The 25,512-nt window shown below is 44.5% G+C and overlaps 1 protein-coding gene across 1 annotated transcript in view; it reads left to right on the top strand.

Annotated features, from left to right (window-relative positions):
- The window catches only part of tmtc2a (transmembrane O-mannosyltransferase targeting cadherins 2a), a 48,590-nt gene that overhangs the window by 9,671 nt on the left and 13,407 nt on the right, over positions 1-25,512 (top strand). Inside the window, exons 2-4 of the mRNA XM_062383363.1 lie at positions 14,289-14,907; positions 22,917-23,751; positions 24,782-24,896. Coding sequence (XP_062239347.1) covers positions 14,289-14,907; positions 22,917-23,751; positions 24,782-24,896 — 1,569 coding nt within the window. The remainder of the gene's footprint in view (positions 1-14,288; positions 14,908-22,916; positions 23,752-24,781; positions 24,897-25,512) is intronic.

Here is a 25,512-nt window from a genome sequence, read left to right as displayed (position 1 = left end):
AGAATTATTCATGTTTTGCTTTTGATAAGAATACAACCAGTTTGAAGGGAGCTCTGTGGCACGTTTTCAAACATGCTGCAGGGAGCTGGGATTGTGTCGATACTGTGATTGGTTGCCCGCTGCCTAAAAAGGAATTCAATAACGGAGGCAAACACCCATTTTTCATGTGAAACTGAACTGATCCAACATCCTAAGGTAATGTCCGGTTGCAGATTTGTGCAACCCCCCCCCCCCCCCCCCCATTTTCAGTGACAATTCTTCCAGTCCATCCATTACTGAGGCGGCTGAACGACAATTTAATCTACACAGCATTTTTGTGTCAGTGCTATCAGCAGAAGAAACATACCATGTGACATAGACAAGATGTTTGTCTGGGAAACGAATTGACCCGTCCTCCTGCACTCCTTCTCATTTGTTTTCTTTTGAAATGGTTTCCTAGTGTGTTTGCACACGATTGTTTTGCTTGCAGTGCTCGAGAAGTCAAAGGTCGACGTGTGGGGAAAACACTCACTGGTTTTTGTTGCAGGAGGTTAGACGAAGATTTATGCCTCTCTGATGTCTGTACGGTAAATATGAAGCTAGCTCGAGACGTTTAGCACAAAGGCTAACTTAAAGCTGGGGTTGGGTAATCCTGGAGAAGCTGACAAGAGCAGGCTAAACTAATGTGGTGCTGTGAGATAAATGGATATTTCTCGAGGTGTTGGCAGGCGGATTTGGCTAACTGGTATCAAACTGTTTGACTAAGCAAACCCTCATGTGAGTCCTTTCAACTGTGGCAGCGAGAGGGAAGGGTCCATGCTCTTTCGATCGTCACTTTCTATAAATGCGATTTATATGGATATATTAAATGACAAAGGACAACTTGGCTACAAACACATGTAACCAAGTCCTCCAATGTGAATGTCATGGTGTTGCAGCATGACATCATGTCTTCTTGTCCCTCCAGTCCATCTCAGAAAGGAATATGCCACTTTTATGATGTTATACGATGCATTTTATGGATTCATAATGGGGTTTCCTGCTAAATTTTAAAACAGGACCATATATTTTGGAAGCCACGCTGATAGTTGGACAAACTTGGATTATATGAAGCCTCCTGTGGGGGACGTGCATTCGACATCCTTTGTTATTGTACTGGACTCTGTCGGTCTCATAATTCATACGCAATAATTATTTATGTTCACCATTCATGTAGTTTGCGTTGCTGAGGTTTCTCAGAGTTGAATGAAAACGTGGTTCAACTCAAAGCACCTTTGAATCACTTTAGCCAACTTTTGCTTTGTCCTAAGTTTGGGGGTCAAGTGGATGGGGTTTGCACTTCTGGGACGACTTCATTGGTTCCAATGTGCGAGTCGAGCCGAGGCAAATGGTTTTCGTTGTACCAGCCATGTTCAACAGATCACAGATCAGAATTTGAAAAGATCTTAGATAATTAGCACGAATCCTTGAAAAGAAGACAGATTTGGTCAGGGTTGCCCTCCGTGGTTCTCCTCTATAGCTGCCATTTCTCTTCGGCTAATGCTGGAATGTGACAACTGGTCACGGCAGGAGAAAGGCAGGCCTATTCTGGATTGGTTACAGTGCCGTACGCTCTGTTAGTGTGGCATACTTGGCCATTACTGCTGCTGCATGTGAATCTGACCACTGAACGCTGTCAAAGCACAGAGGATCCTAACCGCTCCAGAACTGTGACATCGCAGGGTGTTGTGTTTTCTGTACCACTTGCAGCCAACCTTTACATACACATCCTCCACATCCTCAAAATAGCGGCATTTTTTTATTTGTGATCAGATTACGAGCCAATTCTGGTGGAGCATTAAAGTGTTTTTTTGTTAAACCGGAGACAGAAGGCTTTTGAGCAGAAACAGAATGCGGCTTTGTTTCTCCAGCTGCTCCCTTGGCAGCACTGCAGCACTCAGATCCTCCGCTGGCTCTGTGATTTGTCATCAGCAATTAAAGTTGGCCTCATTATAAACTTCGCAGGAAGATCAGAAATGATCTGGTTTCTCAAAGGTGCCTCTGAAGTTGGAGCAGTAATTTGGGCTCCACGGAACAGACCTGTAGCGCAAAACATGGACTCCTCATATCTGCATTTGGTCGGCCTTTAGCTGTAATTATCCTTACTCCAGACTCCTGTGGGATACTTAGTGGTAGGAGTGTCTAGTGAGGACCACAATCCAGTGCTTGGTTTGTTTTCAGGTTTATGAAATATATATTTTTGAGGGACACCAGACAGAAGGAACAATGGATCCGTCTAGGCATTGCCAAGGTTGCCCATGTTGTTGATTCCAGTGAATAAAGTGAATTTGCAACTCTAACGTGTGCATTGTAGGACATTGTTGATGCTTTGTGTCCCCACCTGTTGCTTTGACTATATGAGCGACGTACAAAAGCAAACCATCCTGCTTGACTGAGGTGAAAAGTGAACCCACTGACAATCGAATATTCCCTGTAGAGAAATTTGAATGTACAACACTGTACTTGTCCCCAGTGTGGGAGTCCCTCATCTGTATTCAAGTGCGGAAGGGTCAGATCGATCGTCATGAAATTTTAGTTCGGTAGAAGTGGACTTTTTTTTAATAGGTCACTGTGCCAGCACCCGCTGCTTGTCTGGAACTAGGCCAGCTGAATTGATTGTATAGGCAGAAGACAGAGTGAATTAAAGAGGTAAGGGAATTATACCTGGTGCAACAAAGAGACATGCTCACACACCAGATAATGGAATACTCATGTTTTCTGAGCTGTAACAGTAACCTCAACAGATTGTTTGCTAAGAAAATAGCTTATTGTGACGGCAACATTTTCCAAATATTAAGTTTTAATGCATGACAGCAGAATTTGTTTGGATTAACTTAATTAAACATAACCCACATAGTCCAAAAATGAATTCCTATAACTACATAATACACTATTTTTTTGTTGCCTCTTTGGTGCTAGACTCGCCATATTGCATTTATATTTACCACTTAATAAAAACATTTACCACTATTTACAGCTTTCCATCTGATATCACACACTTTTGAAGCAGATTGTGAAACCACCATAGAATTGCCCTATTTTCCAACCCCCCAAAAAACAATTACAGTGTAGAATGTTGTGATTATGAGGTAAAAATAGGGAGAGAAGAAAACATCCCTATTAGCACTCATATCAGTTCATCATTCCAAACATCGTTTTTGTATGTCATTATGTTCCAGGAAATCCAGGAAACTCCCAAATTTCCCGAAACTTATTTATGTCTTCATACATGCAAATGATATATGACACACATATTATGATTTGATAGTAAAAATGACAAGCAGTGAATTAGAACCGCAGTAAAACAGCATATTTTTGCATGAATTCCAGAAGAAGCAGCAATGTTGTAACTGCACTACGGAGCTGAGATAGAGCAAAACATCTGTCTGGCATTTTAAATCATATCCCCAGCGTGTACACAGCTGTGACTCATGTATTGTTTTGCCAAGGCAGAACATTAATCAAGCATCACATTTATCACCGTGGATGCAGGCGAGTCGAGGAAGCCACCCTAATTAACCGTCCACAGTCAGACACTGTAATTAACTGCTGGGGCCAAAATAGATGAAGAATGTGGATAGAGAGATTTTCTTTTGCCAGAGGTGGTTTACTGGCTGGGATCCCGCTGATGGGATGGATGGATGGATGGTGTTAAAGTTGGCCACTGCTTCACCGATAAGCGCTGTGTGCGTGGCAATGCCAGGAAACGGATTTTAGAAACCCAATAAAAAACTCCAGTCCATGCTTCTGGATATTGGCTCATTTAAATGTATTTCTCATGTTGAAATCTCCTCGGCGCAGTACCCCACCGCAGGCACATTGGGTTTTTTATTTATTGGGTGAGACACTTTTAAAATGCCCATAAATTCCACATTAAGGGCTCCAGTCTTAATGTAAAAGGGAGAAACTAATCTATATGTGAGAACCTTATTCCAAAGCAGCTCCTGGTGGTCTTTGGGGTGTTCAATTCATGGAGGTGTGAAACTGTTCTTTGTTTTTGACCTCCTCCAAATACCAGTTTCTGATTGGAGGCTTAACATGCTGCTGCACAACTTAGCATTCCACTGTGGGTGTAATATAAAGGCTTAAGTTTAGAATCAGTTCCAGACAGAGCTTTATGTCTTTAACTCTGGGCAATCGATAGAAACTGGCTCTTTTCGTCAGCACAAGTAGCAAACATGAGCCTCATGTTTTTTATCTGTATGAAATAAAACCTTGATTAGTCTTTCTGAATATGATCTTTAAGGTTTCAGTTTTGACTCTCAAACCCTCGACGGAGTTTCACTTTCCACTGACTGACTGTGTGGGGGGGGAGTGGAGCATTTAGTTTTATTAGCCATTGATTTCCCATAGCTCTCGCCCTGGTGCAGACTGAAGATTCATCACAGCCTCTCATTGACACCATCACTCAGGGAAACCCCACGGTGGGCCCGGTCACCTTTTCAGCTGAGGCGGCAGCAGCTCGTCGTCAGATCACCTCTATTTTGTGCCAGCAGCTAAAGGGGAAGGGATCGATCAGTCGCTTAGATGAAGATGAAGACTTTGTAATCAATCTGCTGAAAAATAGATGAAGGCGACACACGCTCATTGATTGGGTTCGTAATTTTTTCAACCACCGGAAATACTCAAAGAATGTATTTGTAAAATACATTCCATCTAATGACGGTGGGTTTGATTCATTTAAATATGTGTATGCTTTTTGATTGAGAATAAGATGAAAAGACTGATGCCACCCTCTTGTTTGTTTCACTAAGCATGAAGCTATCGCTGCTAGCATAGATTAGCTTTCCTCTAATTTAGCTTAGCTACATCTGGTAGCAGGTAGCGGCTGATTCCCTGGAAAATCACTTCTGTTTACATTCACTTCTTGTTTGTTTGTGTGAGGATTAAACAGATGGGATGTAATGCGTTCATTAGTGAGCCTTAAAAGTGTTAGCGACATTTGTGAACTTTGTACACCTGCTCCCAGTCTTACGATGAGCTAATCGCCTCAGGGCTCTAGCTAAATGTACAGACAAGAGAGAGGTGTGATTACTTTTATCTTAGTTTTAGCAAAAAAACTCAGATGTAACCTCAACTCAAGTGTATTTGGAAAAAAAAAGAATTAGGTTTCTGTTCATATGGTATTTTATTCTGATCTAAATTTGTGCAAATATGGTGATACAGTGAACAATCAACCTTGGCGGAGGTTTTCTAGTTCATTCATTTTCCTGCATATCTTTAAAGTCAGGGTCCAGGTCTGTTAGGGTGCACAGGCCACATTCACCTCAACCACAATGAGTCGACTCTGGTCTATTTGGAGTTAGCCGCGCTGCTAATCAGGAAACCAGCTTCACAGGGGACATGAAAGCGAGTCCGTGGCCTGACACAAAAGGGAGACAGCCAACTTCCCGACACTTAGCTCAGAATGATTCTGCCTCTTTGAAGCCCAGAGCCCCCCCGGAAGAAATCAGTTTGTCCTGATTGGCCGCTGGGACTGACAGAGGATGTGAAGGGGACTTTATCTCAATCAGGTCTGAGCCAAGCCATTGGTTCTGTTCATGAAGCTAAAACAGCGTATCCAGAAGTGTGGCTCTTTGATTACTGGAGTTCATTTCACCAGTACTCGCTTTACTTGATTGGGCCTGGGTCAGATATTGATGTGAGTCCAAGATAAAAAATGTTTGTAATCATCCTCAGTTCTTCATGGAGCATTGCTATTATTTATACAAATTCAGATATGTGTGTTAGAATCAACACATACTGTACAGATACAAGCTCATATGCTTAAAATAGCAAATACAGGCACCTGTTGTGTGTTAAATTTGTATGCATGCATGTGCACACTTTGAATTTGTTCTACAGACAGTCCGACATGATGGGGTCACCTCTGGTCATTGCAGTGGCATTTGTGATTGCGCAAGATTTCTATATTTACATAGGAATTTAAATAGGAACCTCAGCTATACACATAGACATATAGTACACAACATATACACCCTCTTTACAACAATGATTCATGTAAATAATAATCTTACTTTCTGTTGCTGCCAAGTCTTTAAATAGACAGCTTCGTGTAATTTGCTGTTTCTTTCACAATAGTCCCTGCATGAGTCTTTTTACTGCCTGTTTCTTTTCCCCCTAAACTTCTTACTGGTTATTCTGCACCCTTGAGAAAACTGGTGGGAGCCGCAGGAAGGGCTATTTTTAATCAATGAAAAGATAGATCCAGTGAGCTGAGCAGGAGCAGTTAAAAACAAATGTAGGGTAGTGCTTCGAATACAAAGTGAGTTTCATCCACATCTGTCTCAGGTTTATTTTTACTAACATTTATAATGAAAAATACAAAAATTGAGAGTCTTGCCAGGTTTTTCCTTCTTTTTCCCTCAGGGTCCTCAGTGGCCGGCTCTGCTGATCAGTTTATCGCTGGTCGCACATTTGAAATGATGGAAAGAAACAAATAATTACGTCTGAGCCGGGCATAGGAATCTGCCAAATTAATTTAAATTCACTCTCACACATCGGGAAAGGGAAGAGCCTCTGCACAGCTCAGCATCAATCTGTCACAGCAGTCCACTGGCAGTGTGTCAGAGTTTTATGAATGCTATCTGGACATTTATGTATTTTTCCTCTCCCCCCCTAATATTCGTGCCACTATGGCGTGGGACGGAGTGTGGGAAAGTAGCCGGGCCACTTGTGGAGGGTGTATTGTTCTGCCAGTGGTGTTGTTGACGTATGATGTTTGAACACACCCTTAATACTCACTTCCTGACCCTTTAGCCTACAGATACACAAACTAAACAGATACTAGTTGATAAAAAATGAGGAAATATTTTATCATTGTCTTTAGGTATTGGCTGTGAAGCTGCTTTCAGGCCGAGTCAGTTGCTCCTGACATTTTCTGTAACTTTTCATGCCCATGTGACAATACAGCAGGAACATTTCCGGGACAATTAATTATCAGAGTGTGGGTGTGTTGAAATGACAGACACAAAAAAACCCACAAACAATACAAAAGTGTGGATATCCAGGAAAAAACCTCAGACACACAAAAGAAAACAGAATGCCTGTAGGGTTCGGGTCGGGCAGGGATCATTCTCTCCCGGTCTTGGTCAGGTTTTGAAGGAACAAATACATTAAGTCCTGAATTCATAACGTTCTGGCTTCTCTACCCACGTAACTCTTTCATCACCACCTCCCCATTGCCTGCGTCGTGCTGCTACACACCGGCGGCTGATAACAAGCCAATGAATGAATCACTCAGGCCCAGCCAGAAAGCGTATAATGGCTTAACGCACGATCGTTCAACCCTAGCCCATGATGGATGGGCAGGTACCTCTGTGACCGAAAAAAAAGGAAAGAATAAAGGAGCAGATCTCCACGTGCTGGCTCGGCTCATGTGGTGCAGCACAATATGTCCCCGGCTGGACCGACCATTGAGGTGAAATTTATGGGATTTTTATCCCCCTCAACCAGCTGTGGCGTTCACGGGGAACAAAAGCACTGAACAGTTGTTTTCCTTCCAACTATCAGGACTGGGAAGTTCTCGTATACATATTGTGTAGTGCAGTGTATGAGCCCACACAGACACACACACACACACTCAGGCTTAAATCAGATTACTCTTTGACCCCCGACCTCCGTGCATGTCTCAGAAACTATGCACTCGATGATCACTTTCTAATCCTGTTAGTATTGGATTAACACAGAGGTGATGTGGACCCTGACACACTCTTTAATACACTTTAACACCAACTAGCAACTGTGAGACTGAATCTTAATGAGAGGGGGGGATCAATAAATGGTGGAGCGCCTCCTGCCAATACAGATCATTGTGCGTTGGATAGAAAAATTGAAATCAATAGCCTCTTTTCATGGTCAGTAGATTATGAATTTCATTTTTTACTATAGCGGGACAAGTCAATTAGAAGCATTGTCGAGGCTTTCTTATGGTTTAGCAGAAACTATCTATGGATTGGTTCAGTGGAGGATCTCAATTTGTATAAAGGGGCCTCAAAAAATCGTAGGAAATTGTCATAATTACTGTTAAAGTGACGAGTTAATATATATAAAAAAATATTACTTCAGGGGCCTATCAGATTTCAGCTGGGTGATTCCTCTTATTATTTATTAATCTCCTGGTTATTTTCTTGGTTAATCACTAATCAGTCTATAAAATGTTGAGTGATGATGAGAATTATTGTCTCTTATCTAAAAGCACATAAACCCGAGAGATTCAGATGAAATACTCACAATGAAGGAACGAAAGAATGTTTGGGGTTCTTGTCCGAGAACATTTATTACAAGATTATCAAAATAGATCATATCTGTCCACCGTTCAGTCACTTGTTTTTGAATGTGGTTTCTTCTGTGCTGTGGTCCTGCTGTTTGTGCAGTGTGTTGTAAAGCCCCACACCCTCTGCTATTTTGGATTTCTTATGACAGACGTGAGACATTTGTGAGAGGAGTGTCGGTGAACATTCTGAAACTCACACGAACCTACCACTTGGCTTTGCTGTTGATTTTTCTCTACCATGTAAATACAAATGCACACACGTGATTATTCATGCAGATTTTAATTATCCAGTGGCAGCTTCTCTTCCTCCTCAGCTTCCCCCGCTCTGATAGGAATTAGTTTGGTCCTCATCCAGTCTTAATCATCTGTCTTCCTGTTACTGCTGCAGCATCAGTGGCGTGTTCACGTTGACGTCTGCAGTGTGTGAGGAGAAGTCCTGTCTGCTGCAGCTCTCTGTTCGTGCACTTAATTAGCTCTCAGAGATGGAAATGTGATAGATCTCAGCCAGGCGAGTTTTCTTGCGAAGAGCTTGGTGAGCAGAGGAAGCAGGCGCAGATAATAAGGAAGATAATAAAGACAGACGAGAGACACGAGCAAAGAGGAGGAGAATGAAGGGAATAAGAACGAGGGGGGGCATGGAGCATGGACCGTGTATAAAGATGGACGAGGTGGGGGAACATGTGGCATAAAATAATGTCCAGACCTTAATCCATTTATTGTGCTGTATTTGTGATGAGTGGCTGATCCATCTCATTACTGGCGTCGGGGAGCAGGATGACACTCTCTGCTAGAAAGTGTCATTCAGCCCGTCATGATTAAGAGATGCAGTTTATGTGCTCGTGTTTATTAGAGTTAAATCAGACTCAAGTGTGTTGTTTTAGCCAAACAGTTAATATCGCCGTTTTCATTTATAAAGGTGTGTTTATTCTGTCCGAGTGCAGTAGAGGCAGGAAGTGTGGTACAGTTGTGTGTCATCGGAAATCTGTAAACTGCACTTTACACGGATGCAATTAAGACTCTTTTATAAGATGCAGAGAGAGAGAGAGAGAGAGAGAGAGAGAGAGAGAGAGATGATGTCTCCCCGGCTCGGCCTCTTGAGAGTTGACTCTGGGAATAATCACCAGGGCCTACGTGATTGAAACTGCAGCTGAAGTCTTGGATAAACAACTTAGTGCATTTGATTAAGAGGCCGGAGAGGGTTTTTTATAAAGGAGAGCGTGCAATCATGTTTTTGCACTGATGTCCGCAGAGAGATATAAACACACACAGATACACTCCAGTGGGCTGTGAGTCCACTGCAGGATTTATTAGAAAAGTGAAATAATCCTATCATGTTGTCGTCTCATGTTTGAGCTCATTAATGGATGTAATCATGTTTGCTGGTGTTTTAATTTGAAGCAACCACAACACGGTTATCTTTGTTGGGTGGTATTACAATGCAATATCCGTTTATATTTGTTAATATGTGTTCAATTGATTTCCTTTCAAGCGGGTAGGAATTGCTTCGGAACACAGCATTTACATAATGTTCTGTGAACGTGTGTGTACCAAGGGAACTTTAAATCAATTTGGTTTCAGTTAAAGTGTTGGTTAAATACTCCTGCTTTAATCAGTAGTGATCAAAGTTAAAGTTTTATAAACTCCTTAGTTATTGTTTAAGGGTTTCACAGAATTCATGTTTATTTGTGGGGTGTGGTTTGATCAGATGTGACTCACAGCTGCCCGGCAACATAAGCAAACAGCCACACAACAATAGTTAGATTTTGATTCAAGTGTTTGGTGAGTGGGAAAACTTGACATCACTTTATTTAACTGAGCTTTCCTCCTCACAAACATATGAAAATATACCCAAAATAACTCAGTGGAGCCTATTTGCGCGATGATTAATGTAGAAACTAGTAGTGAAATATTTCAATACATCTTTTATTCACACAATCAGAAAACACAGAAAATGTCACCCGCTCCCTTATATATATATATATTTTTTTTTCACATTCCGTGTATTGACAGTCCCTTAAAGAGGCCCCAGTGGCAGCCACAGTGCATGAAGGAGAAAATCACTGGTGGTGAGATCACTGCTGGGGGGGGGGGGGAGAGAAGCAGTGGAGTGGTGCATTAGCATATTGAAAAGACACAAACCCAAACACTGAGACGCGGCCAATTTTCTCATCAAAAGCAGTGGACAGGTGAAAGAAGACCAACCCCCTTTTTCCAAATGGACCCTCGAAAAAAAAAAAAATCCCCAACCGCTAATGTCTCCTTTCAGCCGCTGATGGAAAGCCCTCCGATTTACCCCCCCCCCCCCCGAAGAAGAAGAAAAAACCCTGAAAAGACCCAAACCCGTCCTGTACTTTGAGGATTGTGAATGGAGTGCCCCGCAGACTGCCTGCCCCATATACGGTGGCTGAATACAAAAGACCCCCCCAACCCCCTCCATCCCTTCTGTAAGAGCAATCACTCCGGGAGACCACTCTATCTGTGGCGCTGCAGCGACAGGCCTCAATGAAGCCGTCAGCGCTTCACACACACACACGCACACACACACCGTCGCACATGTGCACAATCCCGCAAACACAAAGACGCACACTTTGCATGTAACTATTTATTCCTTTGGCCCCTCACACACACATACAAACATTTTCGCTCAAACACACACACCAGTACTTTCAATCCATTCCCAAACCCTCGTGGCTAATGCATTCTTTTCATCCTGTGCAGTGCTGGCCAGGAACAGGGGAGGAGATGAGTGGCTGGCGCTGATTTGAATATTTAAATTATTTATCACCGGAGAGTATTGAGACCAGAGTCATGCCAGGGTACACGAGGGAGTTGGGTGGTGGTGGTGGGTGGGGGGGGGGGTATAGCCACGTTTTGGATTTTGATAATGAGTCTATTCTGCCCCAGGGGACAGAAGAGGGGTGAAAACAAAGGCCACAATTGCATTTTTGGTGGATGAGAGATTTATTCTGTCATTAAGGCATCAAAACATCTAATGTGAATGTTGAGGATAATTAAAAAAGGCCCAGTGTGTGAGATTTAGTTGAAGTTGATTTTTTGGCAGGTGATAGAATTGAAAATATATCACAATGTTGTTTTCATGAGTAAAAAATTGTATTTTCATTGCCCTGGAATGAACCCATTACATTTGTATGACACCTGAAGGCTACCTACAGGCAGGAAGGGAAGGTTCAGGTGAAGGGTATTCAGCTGTAACATGCAGCTCCACCTATAGGTGTCACTAAATCCTACACACTGAACCTTTAAATAGATTACTGAATGTTAAATGTGTTTTGTCAGCTGTGAACTGAACTATACAACATTTCTGCTGGTTTCAACTTTTTTTGTTTAACCAAATTTATAATTCAAACAGTATCTATGGGTTGAATATGGCTCATAATGCCACCTAGTCTTTCAAACTGTCTTTTACTTTGCTTGGCTAATGCTAACTTAAGAGTCAACCATTTTGGGGCATTTAAATCATGGTATAAAAAGTTAACACCCTCAATTCAAATCAGAGTGGCCAACTGTGGCGGGAATGGAAATCTGGAAGGCTGCAATCATTTTCTAATTTAATACTGAAACTAAATCCCTTAACCACCACATCTCCATTCAGAGACGTCCCCCATCCTCCCCTGCCCCTCCGTGCCCTCTTCCCTCAGCCGTCTCACGCACACGCCATTTGAATCGACCTTCTGGTGAGAGGACAACCGCTCTTACCCCTGAGCCACAGCCCTATGTGCATTGTCATGTCTTTTGTGTGTGTGTAGCCTTTTTTGTGAATTTCCAGGCACTTCAGCCGAAACTTAGTGGTGATGTTAAAAGTTACAAGAGTCGTAATGGGCCACTGGCAAAGCCTCTATTCTCTCAAGACATTACACTCAAAGTAAATCCAGCAGCGATAAAACTTTCAATGTTGATAATTATTACATCTCACTGCATGTTTATTGCTCATGTGTCCGTCCCTCAGTCCCTCTGGGGCGGGATCGTAAAAACCTTTCATGAGTAACAGCTCACGGTGGAACTACAGTAAAAGAGGAAGAGGTTGGTGAACGGGATGATGTCATGCGCGGGCTCCATGGAAATAATCGGACGAGGGAGAGTTCCACTTTGGCTGCGGAGCCAGAGAAACACACGCCGGCGTTTCTCCGATGCAGAACAATCCTGGGAAACAGAGGAATTTACTACAGCTCCTGCGATGACAGGGCTGGAAGGAAAACACATTTAAAAAATGAAAGGAGGGATCATTCATTGAGCAATTATCACTTTGACGCCAAGTCTGCGGGTTCACTGTACGTGCCATTTTCTGCCCAGTTTTTATTATTCCTCCCTTTTTTCTGGTTTACGTACTGAACAGTCTGTAATCCCTCTACGCTCTCAGCTCCGAGTTACAATCTCTAGACAAAGGAAGTCTTCGGCTCGCCCCCCCATCACGCTCCTTCTCCCTCTGAGCTTCTCCCGACATTCTGGAACACAAATGGTGCCGATAATAATCAAAACCTGAGGGGGGGGTTGCCACGTAACGCGAGCTGTCATGTGGCAAAACAGAATAAAATATAAACTGATAAAATCTCATTAACTGATTTATGATGAGTGAAGACATCAGCGACTCGGCAGCTTGTACCTAAAGTTTCCCTAATTGTTCCAACTCCTTGATGTGAATTCTTCCAGTTGCAAAATCAGTTTCACGTTTTTTCCAATATGAATGCATGGAGATGAGAAAAGCTATTTTTTGGGGCAATTATAAGATAAGAGTTAGAGGCTTAATTAGAGCAGCAGATGCCTGATACCTGCCTGAATCTTAGTCAACGATCAAATGTAGAACATCTACAAAAAATTCACTTTTTTTTATAGAAAAAGTGTATAACTTCTAAAAAGTAGCCTGGACATTTAAGGCCATTTAAAATTATTTAAGTGTCATGTAACTACTCAAGTCTGGTGTCCACTCTCGGGGGAGTTGCCCACAGCTGAGTGTAGTGATCTCTTTGCATTTCACCCATTCAGTTTCAAATAACACAAAACTCTCTTTTCACCACATTGCTTCCCTTTTTGCTTTCTTTGTTTCATGTGTGCTGGTTTCCTCCCTGGCACCGGTTTCAGATTCAGGGAAAATAATCGGCAAATATATGAATATATCTTTTATTATTGACCAGCAGGCCCTGTGTAATGTCAACGCCTTACTTTGATCAAATTCCCAATTTTGTTTGTGCTTCACTTTACATCGTGAGGGAGATTCTTCTTCTCCTACACACGGCTGCTCAGTCGTTGTAGCTGCCTCCCCATTCATCACTCTTAATCCCTGTGGTGAGCTCATTTGTTGGATGTGTGCGTGTGTGTGTGTGTGTGTATGTGTGTGTGTGTGTGTAGGACTGTAGCCCATGTAATGATCCACTAATTATGAGAATCCACAGCAGCCAACTGGAGGTGATGCCACCTGTGCATTCGTGTGTGTACAGGTACACTGTGACGTATGTGCATGTTGTGTGTGTGTGTGTGTGTGTGTGTGTGTGTGTGTATGTGTGTGTATGTGTGAGAGAGAGAGCTCATGTCTGCGTCTTCATTAACTTCGGTCTGTTTATTACATTTGGCGTACTCATTGCATTTGTCTATTAAATTTCACTTACGCTGGGATCATTAGGAGGATGGAGAGCATTCTTCCATATGTGTGTCAAGATGCAGGAGGATGATTCTATTAAAAAATTACAGATTCATATGTTAAAATACTTTACAACGTTTATATTCAGCGTAACGCTGCTTCTTAATAACAACAATTGACCACAGGAGTACTTGTATTTGAAAGGGGTGGTTTATTATGATGTGGAATAAAATGTCATCTTGCCTCCACGGTGCGTCTCTGCATATTATGGTCTGTTGAGCCTTGGCAGAGGTATGAGCCCTCTGAATGCCATTCTAGTTATATACTGTATTATAGTGAATATGTTGTAACCTGATGATGTTTACCTTGCTGTAACACTAATTGATTTTTCTGCCCTTCCAGCCGAGCTATCAAGACCAACCAGGACCTTCTCCCTGAGACTCCGTGGACCAACGTCCTGTATGATGACTTCTGGGGCACCCTGCTCACACACAGCGGCAGCCACAAGTCCTTCCGCCCGCTCTGCACCCTCTCCTTCCGCCTCAACTACACCCTGCATGGCCTGCGTCCCTGGGGATACCACCTGCTGAATGTGGTGCTGCACGGCCTGGTGACGGCCCTCTTCACGGCCCTCAGCCGCCCGCTCCTGGGCGGGGGACTGTGGAGCCTGCTGGCCGGCCTCCTTTTCGCTTCTCATCCGGTCCACACCGAGGCAGTGTCCGGTGTGGTGGGCAGGGCGGACGTCGGCGCCGCTTTGTTTTTCCTGCTGTCCCTTCTCTGTTACGCGAGACACTGTGGACTTCGCAGGGACCCACAAGGGGCCCACGAGACCAGGAGATGCAGTGGCGGCCCCTCAGCTGCCTGGTGCTGGGTCTGGATGCTGGGGAGCCTGTGGTGTGCAGCGGCCAGCATGCTGTGGAAGGAGCAGGGGGTGACGGTGCTGGCCGTGTCGGCTGTGTACGACCTCTTTGTGTTCCAGAGGCTCCGTCTTCGCCAGGCTCTTCTCCTCCTGTTAGGAAAGGTAAATGGATGCATGCTGCCAGGCCTGCTGCGTTTGTTCACTGTCGCTCGCCTTGGCATCTCCACAACTGCTGTTTCCTCTTCCTTACCTCGGAGGCAGACCCCAGCCAGCTGTTAATACTTCCTCCCTGGCAGATTAAGCGTTTTTGTTCACACAGAACATAATTCTGTTTGTGTGGAAACGGTTTGCATTTTTGTCAGGTGTGTAATTAGAAAAGCTGCTCGCCTGTGCAAACCACAGTGCCTGTGCATTCAAAGCATTTGTCATGTGCAAACAGGAAGAAACTGAATGCAAAGGAGGGAAGTTTCCTTTAATGCAAGGAAATCTCTGGACGAAATTAGTATCTGGTCTCGTTTTGTGTGTGAACCCGTTCATTCGGGGCAGGAAAAGCTATTTTGGGGGGGGTGACTTGTTTTCCCTATTTCGAGGTGACGTAGAGGTACGAGCAGAAAAACAATAACACACCCGACTCTGGGGGAAGCTTTAGTGCACTCCTCGAGGTAGCTGTCCAAATGTACACACACACGCACACAAAAACACACAATATGCTTCCTCTGCAGGAGATCTCTGCGGGACTCCATTTTCTCCTCCAAACTGCAGCTATTCGAGGAGGACAACCTTGGTGCCGCGACTCGTCTGATTGTGGGAATCAGTGTTGGAGTGGAAAGCCTCTTCGTGCAGACTCTCCACATTTGATTAGAGAAACAGCTCCTAAGCCAACATGATGGCCCCTCGTAAAATGAATAACCAGCGTAATAAAAAGTCCCCTTGGGTTTTCGGAGCAAGGACAGTCTGGCTCTGAGGGTGTGTGTGTGTGTGTGTGTGTGTGTGTGTGTGTGTGTGTGTGTGTGTGTGTGTTTGTGTAAGGGGATCTTTTTATAGAGGTCTGTGCTTGTGAATAACATCTATAAATACCTTTTGTTTGTTGCAAGGTTTTGTGATGTAATGTGAATAGTACATTACCTACGGAAGTTTCTCTTGTAACTTCCGCCTGTTTCAAACATGTGTGTGCGCGTTATTTACGTTCTGCCTGCATCTAAATCCTTCTACCTACGGTCGTTCAAGGCTTCACCGCACCGGAGGGGGTGGGGGGGGGCTTCTCCAGGAGTCGTTTCTGGCAGAACGATAATCTGCAGCCCGGCTGTGAGGGGCGAGCAGGGAGCAGCCAGGAGAGATCAGACAGGGCACAGGGAAAGGAGTCGTGGTGTGTTTGCTTCTCGGTGCCGGGGGAATGACTCACACGTGTGCTTTCACAACCGTCCAGACCTCAGCAGAGGCAACACAACACCTGTCTTTCAAATTGTAATCGAGTAAATCATGTCAGAGTAGCTCGGCAGCCGGGAAAAACAGATGTTACTCATTTATAAAATAAATATAAACCAGAGAGAAGATCAGCAGCATGATGCAATAAGACGACATCACAAGCTACCTCTGTGTTTTCTCTCGAAATAATAATTCAAAACACAGTGGAAACGAAACGGAAAGTTATTATTACTGTGGCATGAAGACAACTATGTATTTGTTGAATATCCAAACGCTCCTGAGACACAATCTTGACATAAAGTTAAGAGGACAAAATTGAACTCAAGTACACTGACAATTTTTGATGGATTTAAATAAACGTCCCATTAAAAGACAGCACAGAATCATATTAGTTGAATCGATTGCATCGTATTATCAGGCTTTCCCATTATACCATCTCCCTCTTTACACAGCCCTGTGTGTTTCAGTCTGTTGCATTACACTGGGAAAGGTTTCATCAGCCCTCTGTGCTCGTCAGACAATCCCATTTTCCCGTATGTTTATTATGCAGCAGAGCGGGGGATATCATCGAGCAGCCTCCACCCCTGTGCCCAGACACAATAACCCTGGCCAGGGTCCCTGTGCCAGCCCGTCAAATTCCCGCTGCCAACCTCCCAAGCCCCCCCCGCTACCACTAACATCTGGCTCGTTTATCACCCTGGCAATGCCCTCCCGTATTGCCCCAGTCACGGTTATCTTGGTGGGGAGCTCGTTACGTGCCGGGGGCCAGGCGCGAGGGCAATTGTTTTCTCGATTACGAGCCAGACGTCTCGGGACGCATGGGAACACAGCGAGCGAGAGGGATATTGAGTGAGAACAAGCGAGAGAGAAGGAAACTATGCCCTCACTTCCTTTCCTTTATCTGTTCTCCCACTCCCTCACCCACTGAGCCCTAAAAGCACTTTGGGAATGGACCACTTGGCGTCTCCTGTATCAGACTCTGCCACCGAGGCACCATCAGTCACTGATGGATTGGATAGCAGGTGGAGCAAGTGCAAACATTCACGGCCGAGAACAAACATGAGAGTGCGATATTTTTCCATTTCTTTCAAAATGAAATATCCTCCTTGTTACCTGGCCTCTGCCGCGAACAATACGGAAATGCAAATCAGCTCCTGTGTAACAGAGGGACAGATGCGCTCAGACCTGCACCCAATTTCTCATCCTATTAACTCCCTAATCCGGCTGAGATGAGATTCCAAATGGGACGACGAAGGACAGGGGCAGAGTTAGAGAGTGATAGATGGGGGACAAAGGAAGGTGCGGCGTTATAGCTCTGCAGTCTATTGAGAAAGCGAAATGAGACGTATATGCCATGATCATAAGAGCACAATGTCTTTGTTCTTTCTACTTTAAGTTTGTCAGTCACAGAAACAAACAGGCTCCAGGGTTTAGACAGAGCCCAGAGACATACAGTAGTTCTTTTGTTGGATTTAAGGATAAATCAGATCAGGATTTGTGTATTGTCCTATTCCTCCAAATTTCCACACCTTCAGTTTTCCATCACCTGCAGCCAAATGACGGATGATCGCTTTTTACCACAGGTACTCAGCTAATGGAGGGATCTGACAGTGTCCTCTCCGGCTTGCACTTTTAAGCGTTATGGGCCCTCGTCCTCGTTTGTCTCAATGAGCGCTGCAGACGCGGTGTGACCGGCTGATGGCTCGATGAATGTTGTGCCAATTATCCTGTAGAAGAAGCACTCGGCTGTGAAATGATGGCCTCCGTTACTAGTTCTGATGGATGGTCTTTAGACAAGAGTTCATTCCTTTCGTACCTCAGGAAAAACATGTTTTTATTCCTATCTGAAACCACTTACTGTGCCAAGTAAGAGTCAGTCAAAAGGGTTTTTGCTTGAGTTTATCATTACTGTGGTCAACGCTCCCAAAAAGCCTGGAAGAGGCTGTTCTACTCAATTTGTGCATCTGTCAACTGTCATGAGAAAGTCAGCAGAGAGTTCCAAACAGATGCCATGAAGCAGCAGCAACTTCTGACAACTCTCCAATCTAAAAAAATGCCAAGGTCAATATTTAAGAGTCGTGAGTCTTTATTGTCATATGTGCATTCAGCACGTGTTGCACTATGCCATGAAATTCGTTATATGCTACTTCTTTGTTTACAAAAAACACGCAATTAAACAAAAAATGTGTTTGAATTAAAGTGTCAATAGTTCCGAGAAACCTCAGAGACAGACTGAAATCGAATTGATCAATGCATCCATCCAAAGTTCGTAAAATTTGTAAAGGTCTGTGTCCCATTTGTCAACATGGAGGAGTTTGGGTTTATGACCTGTGCAGCAGTCAGCCACCAGGGGGCGGTCCCATTTCTTTCTTGGGAGCTTTCATGATGTCCATCTTCATATAAAGTCGTCGGAGTGGGAAGAACGCAGTAATTGGGTCACTAGATCAAAGTCAGCCCTCACACGGCCAGACACGCCGCTGTCTGGTGGCCGTTGCGGTAAAGTCGGGGGGGGGGAGAATGCTGAGCACATTAGTGAGCTGGAAAAAAAGAACTGGACGCATGCCCCGTCGTAGCTTTCATCCCAGTTTAATGCATCAAGTATGAGCACTGCTGGATGAGTGCTGCACAAACACACCGTGTCCAAATCGCTGAAAGACGTTTCCATGCACATGTCAGTGAGAAAGAACGGCCCCACAGTCGGCTCCCAGCGCAACTTTAACTCAGAGGGTAGCTGGCAGTTGTGGTTACTTCGTTAGATTCATGAGAAGAAATCGAATCAATTATCATTAAGGTGAAATGGAGGATTACAAGAGGTAGTAGTCAACAAGAATCCCGAGCATGATCAGCCTCGTAGAGTTGGAGAGAGTTATGAGCCGCTCAAATTGGACACGACTTTTACAAGAAAAGGCCGGAAGAGCGTTCCCCTGCTGTCTTGTGCTTTAAACAGTGCACCCATGAAGTCAGCCGTCTCCCGCTGGTTCTTCAGACATGTTTTAAACACACCGCGAGCTTCAGCATCAACAGTCAGACCACACACTTCTGGGTTTAATAAAGTGAAAGAAAGTCATAACGAACAGCACCGGTAAAGAGATGAAGCCCCGAGAGCTCAATGCTGCATGTTTATATGTGGAAAGAGGGAGAGAGGGACGGAGGGAGTGAGAGAATGGGTTGATTCAATAAAGAAAGTGGATAATAAACTGAGAGAGAGAGAGAGAGTTTAAAAAAAGAGTCGTTGAGGGAAAGCCACAGAAATCGACGACGAATTTCCAAATGAGAATCCAGAGTGGAGGAGATACATATGTGGAAGAGTGTTAGGTTTAAAGGCTTGGAGCGGACGGGACGTAACGGCCGGCAGCTGGCTGGGAATCGTGCCACCGTGTGCTCCGTGGATACATAGAGATCTCGGGAAAGGCCAATCATTCGTAGCTGGAACTGAACTGATTCAATTCTTTAAAAAACTGAAGATGCCACTTGGCCGAGAGGTGGAAGTCTTGAAGCGTCGACCACTGATTGCAGTTGCCCTCGATGCCACTGTTCTTAGCTGACTGAGAATCTCCACAGACGGAGCTGGAACTATAGTTCTCAGCGATTTAAACCAGACAGCACTGGAGCTGAAAATAGAGAAATCTGGCCTGTCTCTCTCTCTCTCCCCAATTTTATTCTTTCAGGGGTGTATTTTTACTTTTGTGACAAGCCAAACCTTAGAATATGACATTACACATTTCCAGAAGTTAGAAGAAAAAGAAAAAGGGCTTAGAAACTAACCGAACCCGACAGTCTTTCTGTTTCTGGTGTCCGAACCCGACCGGCCCAATGTTTTCCTTGATCACAGGCATGTGCAGTATAGAAATATCAAGTAGGTACTCTACAACCGACTTGACCGAACCCAAATATTATTTTAAAAGTGTTTCTCTGAACCCAACCCTGGTCCCAGCAGGTTCTGTCGGGTACCAACACCCTAGTTGATACACATGTTCAAGTGCATGTACTTTTTGGATATGTCACAATGGCTTCAGGCAGTCAAGTGAGGTAATGAAACAAGTGTCAGACAAAGCACAGCGTGATCTCCATAAGTAAGAAAAGTTTTTTCTCACAAAGCTTTTGGGGCATCAGTGCAAAAAAACAAACTTGTTAAAAGGTTATGTTGGCTTGAAATCTACAGTTTACTGCTGATTGTGAAATGATAAAATAGCTTTAGAAAAAGCTAAATCAGACTCATCTGCAGTGTGTGAGTGTGTGTGTGTGTGTGTGTGTGTGTGTGGGGGGGGGGGGTGATCCAACAGGAACTCAATTAAAGAGCGATTTGGAACTAGACAAGGCAGCGAGGGGTAGAGTGAAGCTCATCCACCTAAATACCGCAAATGACTCTCTTGCTGGAATTGGCTTATCTTCTGAAACCAAGCAGAATTGGATTTCTCAGACAGTTTCCTCGGCTGACAGGCAGTATGGGCTCATCCATCAATAAGTACCCCCCCCCCCCCCCCTGCTTTTGTGTTAGAGAGACTCCCTTATCCTCTGTGCACCACCTTTCAGCCACCAAATCAATATCCTGTTTTCTTCCTTGCTCAGTGCCAAACTCAAAGAGGGCTCTGGCTTTCTACAGCAAGCCGTGCCTGCTATTCCCACCTCATCTAAGTTGCTCAAGAAACAAGCTTTTCCGTGTCAGCGCTGGAGAAATCAATCACTGCACTGGAGCCAGGGGTCAGGCGAGTCAACGCAAACCCTCTTATTCTAATCCACACATGGGTTATGGGGACGGATAACTAGTGTTATGGTTCTTGGAAGTGCACACATGACCTTACTCTGAAAGAGAGAGTATTTCAGTCAAATTTTGACTAATGAGACAAACAAAAGCTCTTTCTTTTTTGCACCAAAAAGATTGTATCCGCCTTTTGTGCCATTCGTATAAAGCAGATTATACAAAATTTGAATTAGAATGGTATAAGGTTAAACTCTATGAAACGATAAGATCGAAAAGTAGGGCTATACAAGATCCACAGTGATAGTTAAAGCAGCTCCGGTGGTGATTATCAGTTATATCAAAGCCATTTATTACTTGACCGCTATTATATAAACTTGTCCTGTGCTGTGAAAATGATACATGGCACTTTAAACAGCACTTAGAGGATGCAAACACGCAGACGCAGCTCGGACCCAGGACCGGTTCAAACAGAGTTCATGTGCTCGGACAGAATAAATGGCCCCAGAACATGGGAAGTGAGCAGCATTGCTTATCATGACTCATGTTATGTTGTATTTAATCCACAAGTTAAATAAGCTCAAAGATACACGACATGGCGGCGCCCCGATGGTGATGGGACCTCCTCCTTGTTAATGGATGGGACATGGACAAAAGTTAGAAGTTACAGTTCATGTTGTTACACTGATTTATGTCAAAGGTTTTCAATTTTTCAGACAAGTTTGTTTTTTGTGATATTTTGGCTTCATTTCTGGAGAGTGGGAGGAAATGGAAAGGCATTGTCCATGTTTACACACATGAATAAAAAGCCATTTATTTTGGTCAAGACTGCACCAGGCCGTCTCCAACAATAAACATAAAAATGTAAGAATTATACTTTTAGCCCTGGGGAGCCGGTGGGAATCTAAGATATTTTCCTGCAGATTTTCATTTTATTTGATTGAGTAACCCGCCAAGCGCTCTCTCCATGTCACTCCAAGTATGTATCGATAGGAGTTTAACATAATTTTGAGCTTAGGACTCTTTTTAAAAGAGGCCATTCAGTCCCGGCGTGTGACACCGGGGTGAAAGGTGTTGCGTGCCAGAGGACCTCATAGCGATCATGCTCGGGAATTAATGCTCTTATGAGATGTAAACAGCATCTACATACCAACACAATACGGCCCTAAGCTGATTACCAGTCACACTCGCTGCAACTCTGACAGGCAACGAGGAAGGACTTAGGAAGGGAAAAGCTCTCATGCTTCATATTTACTTCAAAGTTGACCCCAACTAGATCGTAACTGACGGGAGGGAGGATTACTAATACACAAGAAATGATAGAAATAATCCTCACTTCACACTTATATGGAAATACGTTGATTTATTTGTTATTATAGTTTTCCCCTTTGTTATCTTTAATAAAACGCTCCTGACGTCTTGGCAAACCGAAATCCAAAACCATGTTTTTCATCGCTTTCAATGTGACATTATCCATTAGGATTATTATTTCTTGATGTAAACAGTGCAAGTATTAGAGCGCACGGCTGTCCGAAATCCCAGTGCGTCTCTTTCACCAGTTTCAATTTGTCATATTTTACTTGCTCCAAGTCGACAGCGCCTCGTTGTTTCTGGCTCTGTGCTTTTTTAATTTGCCAGTGTCACAGAGAAGTGCATAATTGTACATGAGTGCGGTTTCAGCTCCAGACAGCTATCGAAAACATTCCAGAGATTACTTTGGAAATGATAAATTGGGGAGTTTTTTCCTTTTTATTTCCTCAAAAAGGTGGATTTATAAATCAGACCCCAAATCCTCGTTCTGATGAACACAACGGCAGAAATGCCTGTTTTAATATCTTGGGATCCACTCGGAATTAATAAAAACTTTTAGGAGAGCTTCTGCTCAGATCTAGATTTCGAGAAACTTGACAGAAAAATCTATTAAACAGCTCTCTAACGGAAAACAACTTCAGGTGCTCTGAAGCTCAGACAAGCTGCTGCCTCGGACAAAAATGTTGATTCAGGTGTTTTCCTTTAGCCTGACTTTTTCCTCTCTCGTCCCTTTCAGAGAAAGAACATCAGCGTTTTGCTGAGTCTCGGTCTGCTGGCTTCCTGGGGAGTGATCCTGCTGTCGGCCCGTCTCTACTGGATGGGCAACAAGCCTCCCAACTTCTCCAACTCCGACAACCCGGCTGCCGACTCGCCGCATCTCCTCACCCGCACGCTGACCTTCCTGCACCTGCCCGCCGTCAACGCCTGGCTCCTGCTCTGCCCCGACAAGCTCAGCTTCGATTGGTCCATGGACGCCGTGCCCTTGGTCCGATCCTTGGCCGACTGGAGGAACCTTCACACTGTTGCCTTCTACGGTGGCCTGATCCTCCTGGCTTTGTTTGGCCTCCGCGGCCCCGCCTCCAAAGGGAATGAGGCCTATGGGAAGGCCCATGTCGCGAATGGGAAATCAATCACCAACGGGAACGGCTACCACGCTCCTGACACAAACCATAACACAGACCAGGGGCCGCCGAACACCAGCCTGAACGGGTCGGCCGCACTTCACCACTGTCCCCCGCGGACGTCCCTGCCCCCGACGGAAAACCTGGTGCTGTTGTCATTAAGCATCCTGTCATTGCCCTTCATCCCCGCCACCAACCTGTTCTTCTACGTGGGTTTTGTAGTTGCAGAGAGGGTACTCTACATTCCCAGTATCGGCTTCTGTTTGCTGGTGGCTGCAGGTGCCAGGACAGTGTACGTGAGACTGAGGACTAGAGGCTGCAGGGCCGTCCTGTTGTGTCTCTGTGCGGGACTAGTGCTGCTGAATGGACTCAGAACTGTTCAGAGAAACAGGGACTGGAGCAACGAGGAGAATCTCTACAGGTCTGGGATCAGTGTGAATCCTGCTAAAGGTAAGAGGAGGACACCCGGCTGTCAGCGGGGCTGGCGGGGAGCAATATTCTTGCTGGTTTCAAACAAGGCCCATTTATTTATTTAGCATTTTTGTTGACTTATCAACCACTCAAAGAGCTTCACTGTCAAAGCCATATTCATCCATTACCACACACGTTCTTTCAGCACTACAACACTGCACCATCAGGGGCCATTGGGGTTAAGTATCTTGCCCAAGGGCGTCTTTGACATGTGGACTTGAGGAGATGGGGATCGAGCCACTCGACCCCCTAAGCCACAGCTGCCCCACAGTGACTATGTTCACATATGCTTCCCTAGCTTAGAAAGATACCCTGTGGAGTTTAAGAGCAATGGTTTCTATGCAGCAATGTCTTTATAAGTCACGTATGGTTTTGTTTTAAGGATGCAAAAAAAGAGGAAGCATCCCCACTGAGTTTAAATGGCTTTAAAACACCATAGGTTTATGATTTAAAAACCATCTGCTTTGCAAAAGATAGATACAATGCATGTTGGTAAGAGTGTGGAAGTAACGTTTTGTTTAGAGGAAAACGCAACTCTTCTTTTTTTTTCTTACGGCAAAGTTTCATTTGAAAGTTTTGTTCTATTTTAGTTGGAGAGAGAAAAGTTCTGTAAGGAGGTCAAACAATACCCGACCCTTGTGATTATGCATCGCCTCACACAAGGTGTGAACAGTAAATAGTGCAGGTTTATTATTCAGTATAACATTTTACTAACAACGATAGCTTTTGTATTTCCTGACTGCAGATGTTTTCAATCCAGTCTGCATTTTAGCCATAGACTGTAAATAATGATGAAAGACATGACAGCTCCCTAAAGTAAAGCCAAAGAGTCTTGATCGCCACCTGGTGGCTGGCTGCAGTATCGGTTGTAATCCCATATTTTATAACATTAAATGTATATTGAAATTAAGCAGTATAGCCGTGCACATGAGTAAATAATGCTGAATTATTTTTACACAAACAGTTTTTCCACTGAAAGTCTAACTTTTGTCTGACTTCTCTCCTGCAGCCTGGGGAAACTTGGGAAACGTCCTGAAGAACCAGGGCAAGGTGGCGGAGGCCGAGGAGGCGTACAGGAACGCTCTGCACTACCGAGGGAACATGGCCGACATGCTGTACAACCTGTGAGTGTCTAAGATGCCTCTTCGCCTCCTTCTTGCCCGAAACCGAAAGATCTCTGATCCCTCCCGTCCATCGAGTCGAGATCGCAGAGGCAGGAACAAGAAAGGGCGGGAATAAATAGACGAGAAGGAATCTGGTGGCAGGCGGAGAAAACTTGGATGAGGGCAAACAAAAACAATAGATCTGAGCAAGTGTGCGAGGTGTGATGCAAGAGCGTGACAAGGGGGAAACAACTCCTGTGCGTGTCCCCGGTGGCTCTTTGTACCTTCTCCCTTTGATTTGATCGGTCGTGGTTTGCCGGGCCTGTGGGGGAACGGAGAGGCCGCTTCCAATCCTGCGTCGCGAGGTGTCAAACCCTCGCCACGGACCTGTGCCCCCCCCCCCCGTGCCCGCTCTCACGCTGACATTGTTTTTTCTCTCCCCCACTCCTCCGCTCCCTCTCAAGTTACGGGTTGTCAGGAAGCTGGCAGAGCAACACAGGGCGAGGGGGGAAACCAAATTTCAGTGTTTTTTTGCATTCTTTAAAACAGACGCTCTATTTGAACATGATGGATGGTTGGGTATGTTCGGGGTATGCGCTGGTATTTTCGGTTAAGGGATACAGTGTTTTTCTATTCC

This window comes from Platichthys flesus, chromosome 23, assembly GCF_949316205.1.
Source record: "Platichthys flesus chromosome 23, fPlaFle2.1, whole genome shotgun sequence".
Classification (NCBI taxonomy): Eukaryota; Metazoa; Chordata; class Actinopteri; order Pleuronectiformes; family Pleuronectidae; genus Platichthys; species Platichthys flesus.
The sequence above is the reverse complement of the archived record's forward strand: the minus strand, read 5'-3'. Positions and strand labels throughout refer to the sequence as shown.